This window comes from Protomyctophum bolini (assembly GCF_963924005.1).
Source record: "Protomyctophum bolini genome assembly, chromosome: 11".
In the NCBI taxonomy this organism is placed as follows: Eukaryota; Metazoa; Chordata; class Actinopteri; order Myctophiformes; family Myctophidae; genus Protomyctophum; species Protomyctophum bolini.
The window spans coordinates 3,671,026-3,678,790 of record NC_137872.1 but is presented as its reverse complement, the minus strand read 5'-3'; the positions used below and the strand labels follow the sequence as shown (position 1 = coordinate 3,678,790).

The 7,765-nt window shown below is 46.3% G+C and overlaps 1 protein-coding gene across 1 annotated transcript in view; it reads right to left on the bottom strand.

The window, feature by feature from the left end:
• Window positions 1-7,765, bottom strand: part of LOC308324416 (myosin-16-like) — a gene marked incomplete at both ends in the record, with an annotated part of 33,446 nt that continues 25,681 nt past the window's right edge. The window contains 8 exons of the mRNA XM_080776462.1: window positions 1-192; window positions 1,419-1,619; window positions 2,833-3,003; window positions 4,333-4,458; window positions 4,788-4,991; window positions 5,920-6,112; window positions 6,299-6,402; window positions 6,600-6,736. Of these exons, the coding sequence (XP_080632588.1) occupies window positions 1-192; window positions 1,419-1,619; window positions 2,833-3,003; window positions 4,333-4,458; window positions 4,788-4,991; window positions 5,920-6,112; window positions 6,299-6,402; window positions 6,600-6,736 (1,328 nt within the window). The remainder of the gene's footprint in view (window positions 193-1,418; window positions 1,620-2,832; window positions 3,004-4,332; window positions 4,459-4,787; window positions 4,992-5,919; window positions 6,113-6,298; window positions 6,403-6,599; window positions 6,737-7,765) is intronic.

Sequence of the window (7,765 nt, the reverse complement as noted above, 5' to 3'; positions counted from 1 at the left end):
CTAGTCGTCGTGGCCTTTGGGCTTGGTGACCTGGACGATCTCCACGGAGGTGAAGCCCTTGGTGGTGGAGGCACGGTTCCTGGTCCTCAGCTTGTTCAGAGACACCTCCGCCATGTCCGCGCGCTCCTCTGCGTCGTCCAGCTCGTGGACCGTCTTCTTGTACTTGGACAAGCTGCTGTTCGCCTGCTCCTCCTGCAACGGGTCACACAAACAGCATCTGATTCATATACATCACATACCGGTGCATACTTAGTTGAAGCTCCCCTCCCCCTGGTCATTTTGCACATACCTTTACGGTGTTCACAGAACAGGTATTCAAATGCTTAATACGGTGGCTTTGTTCCAGTGACCGCACGGTTCATTCACACTCCTGCAGCAACACTATAGCCCTGGTCCGGTGCTTACAGAGAGTCTCCTCAAAGTCAGTGAGAGAGTCTCCTCAAGTGAGAGAGACTGCGGAGAGGCTGCTGTCTGTGTACCGTCGGCCCGTCTGTAAAGAGCCCTGAGCCGGGAGGGAGCGGAGGGGCAGCAACACCGCCGGGTAATCTCCACGCTGACTTGAGACTTGACTAAAGGCCTATTCATAGTCTGGATTTTCGGTGATGAGGTGACCACCGCTCCGGTGGTGAGCTGACCACCGGAGCTGAAATAACATTGAGCGGTGGTGAGTAAAAACAGAGAGAAGGGCTGGAGCGGTGGTGGTGGTGGTTTGCTCTTCACCGCGGCTCCGTGACGTCATGTTGTAGTTCGGTGGTCACCTCAGTGACGTCATGTTGTAGTTCGGTGGTCACCTCAGTGACGTCATGTTGTAGTTCGGTGGTCACCTCACCACCGTAAATCCAGACTATGTATGAGCCTTAACAGAGCCATCTCAGCCGGGTGGGAACCCACTGTCGTTATAGGAACCTTCCGCCACTCCACTGCCCAATTCCCAAACTCCTCGGCTCAAGAACCAAAAAGATACATCTGGTGTCTGTCCCCCCGCCGGGACCCAAACTTACAGAAATACGTTATAACTACTTATACCGGTAGCCCTATTTAACAGTGAAATAGCAGATCTAACAGCTCACCATATGCATTGCGATGCGACTCGTTGTGAGCTTGTAGATCAGCTATTTTCACTATTTCTTCATGTATGGAAAGAAATGTATGGAAAGAAACATTCCATACATTCCATGTATGGAATGTTTTAGGTTTCCGGGGGGAATTTGACCCATACAATAGTTTAGCATGACCCCAAAATGGGCTCTGGCCCATTGTTGTGAAGTGCTTTGAACTATAGTTCAGTCAATGCAGGATGGTGTGTTTTTATTGTGAACCCCCCCCCCCCCCCCCCCTACACACACACACACACACACACACACACACACATCCCCCGCCGCCACCGCCACCCTCCTCGTCTTGCGGTATATACTCACGGCGTCCTCTATCTGCCGCTTGTAGGACTTGAGCTTGTTCTGGAGCTTCTCCACCAGCTCCTGCATGCGCTGGTTGGTCTTGTGGTCCTCCTCGGTCTGGAAGCAGAGCTCCTTCAGGCGCCGCTCCGCCTTGCGGAGGTTCTTCACGGTCTCCACGTGACGCCTCTGCTCCTGGTCCAGCTCACCGTCCAGCTCCTTGATCTGTGGTGGACAATGGAAGGTACAAAGAAAACTGGTGTAGGGACCTATGGTACAAACCTAAGTTGCGAACCTACTGCCTTATAAAGGACATATACACTGTAGAACCTTATGTGAAGTATAATTTAAACAAAAGGCAACGTTCTCTTTGTGCTCAAATAAGGTCAGGAACGTTACCATTAGCACTGGAGACTGGCAGGTTTAATGCCACCCCTGAAGATGAGAGATATTGTCTGTTCTGTGATCTAGATGAAATTGAAAACGAACTTAACTTTTTTGTTTTACTGCTCTAAATACGATGACTTAAGGGATCATTTGGTTAATAAGATGTCTTCTATATGTGGGGATTTCCTAGATTTATATGTAAAAATGGAGATATGTTTTGCCAAAGGGACTTTCGTTGTAGCAGATTTTATTTGTCAAGCTTGGGAAAGAAGACAGAGTATACTCTGCATACATCTGAGGTGTAATATAATTAATTATGTAATGTAAACATGCTGTAAAATGCATAAATTATGTAATGTAAAACATGCTGTAATTGCAAATGTGAAATGGTGTCTTATAAACCCATGAGGGTTGGGCACAAAATAAATAAACAATCAATCAATCATGGAGACGAGAAGAATCAAACATGATGTGGTGCGAGAGATGTGATATATTTCTACTGTCGGGAGGAAACCTCATAACTCCAAAATGTTCATTTTTCAGGAAATTATTATTATTTATTTTTTTCAGGAAACAAAGCAATACAGCCTCATCACAGTTGGTGTTGTGACTTTATAAATTGTCAATTACTTCCATGAGAGGGTGGAGAGGTGGTGGAGTAAGTTGCTTTAGCAGACATTTTAAGGGTCCAATGGAGTTAAGAGGTTTTGTCCAATGCACTTTTTACTACTTTCCATATTGGTTCAATATTTTCGAAACAACACACAGACGTAAAAGGGTGTTCAATAGCAATGCCAATGATTTATGCCAAAAAATGGGATGCATGTCAATCTGGGGGTCCTTGAAATTAAACGGGTTGAGAATCACTGCTAGGGCCGTAAAAATCTTCTCAATTTGGGGGTCCTTGACATGAAAAAGTTTGGGAACCAATGGTCTATACTAGATTCAGAAATGATAGTTCAAAATAGCCGCTGCCTGCGCTGCTGCAGACATAGCCCAGACTGAAGGGGTTACCCTGGTCTCTACTCTAGCTTCAGACTGAAGAGGTTACCCTGGTCTCCAGCTTCAGGATGGTGCGTTTTCCAGCCTTCATGGCGAGCTGCTCGGCCTCCTCCAGCTTCAGGCTGAGCTCCCTCATGCTCTGCTCCATGTTCTTCTTGATCTTCTCCAGGTGGGAGGTCCTGTCCTGCTCCACACGGAGCTCCTCGCACAGCCGCGTCGCCTGGACACGCAAGCACACACACACACACACACACACACACACACACACACACACACACACACACACACACACACGTAGATATATATTTATACATATACTTATATTACATACCTGTACACATATCTAAGAAGGTAAATGCAACGAAACTCATGACCATCATATTATGTATTCGTCAAAATGTATTTGTCTATATGTCGATTTCACATATAGCTGTATCATTGTTATTCCTCATATCTTTCTTATTTTTTTCATCTCGCAGCGGGCGGCATTGGGGGCTCAGGAGGTAAAATGACATTCTGGGTCCCAGAACGATTTGCTTCCTAATTATAGATTCCCAGTTCCTCGTGTCCCGGCTTTGTGTCAAAGTGTCCTTGAGCAAGACACTGAACCTCTAACAAGTCAAGTATCCAAAAAAGTACAGATACTCAAAAACGTTGCTTACTGTAAGCTAGTACATTACTCAAGTAGACTGGTATAGTATAGATGTAACGAACTACTTAGATGTAAACCCAGGGCCTCTTCAATGGTGATTACCTCTGCCAATGTGTATGTGTTTTAGGAGATGGAGCCCTTCTTTCTCATCTTAATCCCAACCACCTCCTCAACCAATCTGCCTGTGCTTAGCAGGTCGGTGCCCGGCCCGGTTGTTCCTGAAGACACTGAACCCAGTCTACATGCTTCTGTTTAGCAGGTCGGTACAGGCCCGGCCCGGTTGTTCCTGCTGTTGACGTTTGAATGAGTGAATGTAAAGTGCTTTGGAATGGATAGAAAGGCACCATACGGACCAATCACAGCAAGGCAGACCATTGGTCTTGTAACTCAGCTAAAGTAAAGCAACGTTCTGCTCACATCAGTCACTATACGGACCAATCACAGCAAGGAAGACCATTGGTCTTGTAACTCTGCTAAAGCTCACATCAGTCACTATACGGACCAATCACAGCAAGGCAGACCATTGTTCTTGTAACTCAGCTAAAGCTCACATCAGTCACTATACGGACCAATCACAGCAAGGCAGACCATTGTTCTTGTAACTAAGCTACAGTAAAGCAACGTTCATGTTGTAAATAAGCTACAGTAAAGCAACGTTCATGTTGTAACTAAGCTACAGTAAAGCAATGTTCATGTTGTAACTAAGCTACAGTAAAGCAACGTTCATGTTGTAACTAAGCTACAGTAAAGCAACGTTCATGTTGTAAATAAGCTACAGTAAAGCAACGTTCATGTTGTAACTAAGCTACAGTAAAGCAACGTTCATGTTGTAACTAAGCTACAGTAAAGCAACGTTCATGTTGTAACTAAGCTACAGTAAAGCAACGTTCTGCTCACATCAGTCACAGCTTTCTTGGATCTCTCATCGGCCGCTCGGAACTCTGAGATCAGCTCCTCGTTCTCACTGGACAGCCGGGTCAGGTCGGACTCCAGCTTCCTCTTCAGGATGGTCAGACTCTGGTGCTGTGGAGAGAACAACAGGATGGTCAGACTCTGGTGCTGTGGAGAGAACAACAGGGTGGTCAGACTCTGGTGCTGTGGAGAGAACAGGATGGTCAGACTCTGGTGCTGTGGAGAGAACAACAGGGTGGTCAGACTCTGGTGCTATGGAGAGGAGAACAGGATGGTCAGACTCTGGTGCTGTGGAGAGAACAGGGTGGTCAGACTCTGGTGCTGTGGAGAGAACAACACCTTGTAGAGCTATGTAAAGTGACAGCTTGTATACAGTACTGTTACTGTATGTTGAGTTATGTGTGCATTTATGCGTTTTCACGTCCGCGCTGTTATCTCACGTGAACGTGCAGTTCGTTGTGCCTCTCCGTGACCTCCAGCAGCTCCTGCTCCAGCAGCTTGCGGGCTCTCTCGGACGCCTCCAGGCCTCCACGCAGCTCCTCCATCTCCCCCAGGACCAGAGACATGCGGCGCTCCTGGAGGCCGTACTGCTCCCGGAGCTCCTCGTAGTGACGCAGGTCCTCGTCCATCTGCACCTGCAGGTCCTGGAAGCGCACAAAGAGAGAGAGAGAGAGAGAGAGAGAGAGAGAGAGTGAAAGAAAAAGAGTGAGAATTTCAGAATTGACTTTGGACTTGAACAACTGTCGTAGAAATGTAGATGTAAACATGTAATAATACTCCTTTATAAAGAGTATCTCCTCTAAGTTACAGTCTGAGATGATCTCATCTGTGACACGTACCCCTGTGGTGCTGTTTGTTTTACAACGTTACTGTCCCATTTGTTGAACTGGCTCAAGTCTTGAGGCTATGTTGGGGGTTTGGGCTGTTGTGGGAGTAAAAGCTATAAAAGGCTGTGACACTTTGTGACTCTGGGAGTCAGACTGGGGTTTCCATGCATGAACAGGTCATGTGAGTCTTGTCTCCTTACTGGAGTAAAATCCTTATACTCTCAAACTCTGAATTCTTGTGTTGCCTCATTATTATAATTGTCCTTTTGAGCATGTGTCCTACAGATTTCCTAAACACAACTTCCCTTTTCAACAACTTTTTCATGTCAAGGACCCCTCAAATGTACACTAATTAGCCCCACGGACCCTGGAACTACATATTTTCAGATGGGGGGGGGGGGTCCGCAGCCAAATACAGATAATTCTAGGGGGTCCTTGACATGAAAAAGGTTGAGCACCAACTGACATATAGAGAGTATGCGCGTGACATGATCATCATCATCAAACCAGGAAGTTATGCAGGAACGCCTACTGAGTGGCAAATAACTACTTTCCTGGCCTCGACAGCCCAAACATCCACACAGAAAAGTCCTCTCCGATTGCATTAAACAACGTTAAACAATGTTAAACTCACTTTTCCTGTCACTTTGCCACTCAATTTGCCATTCACTTTATGCATGCGCATAGAAACCTCATAGAAACATGAGGTTTTTCAGAAAACTGTTGCTTTATTTTATCGTCATACTTTGATCTGCTGCTGCAGCTTCTTCAGCGTCTTGACCAGCTCGGCGTTGTTCCTGTTGGCGTGCTCCAGCTGGATCTCCATCTCGTTCAGGTCTCCCTCCATCTTCTTCTTCATCCTCAGGGCCTCGGCGCGCCCTTTAGACTCCGCCTCCAGGCTGGCCTGCAGGGACTCCACCGTGCGCTGATGGTTCTTCCTGCATGGGTTGGAACAACCAATGGCAGAGCAGCACACTGAGCACAGGAGTCACCATAGCGCCTATTGTCAGGGCGCATCCCAGCAATCTTTAGATATTGGAGATGCGGTGTAACGACATGGATGTAAAAGTGTTGTATAAGTGTGCGTGTGTGTGCGTGCGCTCCATGTGTTTCCTTTTCCTCACCTTGTGACCTCAAACTCCTCCTCCTTCTCGTGGATCCTTCGGTCGATGTCGGCCTTGACCTGAGCCAGCTCTAACTGAACACGGACTAGTTTACCCTCCTCCACCTGAACACACACACGCACACACACACACACACACACACACACACACACCCACACACACACACACCCACACACACACACACACACACACACACACACACAGCTGTAGTGAAGTGAGGGAATCAGCACTGCCAATACTTCTGCCAGACTATTATTGTCTGACTCACACACACACACGCACGCACGCACGCACAGAGTACCTCTATGCAGGCCTCGGCCTCCTCCAGGGCCAGCTGCATCTCGTCTCTCTCCACCTCCAGCTTCTTCCTGGCTTTCTGCAGCTCGTGGACGCTGCGACCTCCCTCTCCAAGCTGCTCCACCAGCTCCTTGACCTCCTCTGAGAGAGAGAGAGAGCACGTGAAAGGCATGTAGAGAGTTATACAGAGCCTTGCTCTGGTCAGCACTCATCATTGCAAAATGACTGAATACACGAAGAACACGTATATATATACTAGTAGTATGTATCTGAACTAAGGATTTGTGATTCCACATTTTGTTGAACTTGGAATTAGTCGCAACGCGACATACATTGTATTACATGATGATAAAGCTGTTTGTGTACATGATGACCAAAAATAAAAACACTATTTTAAAAAGAAAGAAAGAAAGAAAGAAAGAAAGGAGAATAAACCTTCTCGACAGCCCAGAAGCCTCATTTCTCGCTAGGCCTTAATTGGCTGACTCACAGATGTCGTTTCCCCAGGTGGGTGGGAGACTATCGATTTCTAATCTAAAGTGATTACATTATACACACACACCACTAGCAAATTTGTTATAATTATAAAAAAAGAAAAAACTAAAGGAAACGCAGCTAGAAATCCGAAAAACGCGCTCGGTGTGTCTCAGTGTGTCTCGGTAAACGTAACCGTTTATTTTGTTCCTGAGGTTAAAGATGGAGTGCTACAATTTTTGTATTTTTCCGGTTTTGTCTATGAGGTGACAATACTTCATTAGACACCCTGGAGTCGTTTTTATGTGCAATGGTGTATTAACTTTGTATTTAGGGTTTCTTCCTGGAGGCTGAACCCTTGACAGTCAAACGGGCCAATGAAATAAACAGTAATATTAGTGACATCACATTATCAGCCCCTCCCCTAACCCCTCCCCCTTTATCATACTACTACAGCTGTGGGTGCGGCTTCAGTTCAGGTGGATCACCATCCATCACCACCCACCAGGCAAACCAGGCATACTTAATGAACTGGTGGGCGTGTCCACATAAAAACAACATTTTAACAAATACTGTACACTTTTTTGAAAAATTATACCTCTTTATATAACAATAAGACCTGATGATCATGTTTTAGGGTGGAAAAGAATCACGGCACTCCATCTTTAAAAACAGGACATTCACAAAGGTTGTAAG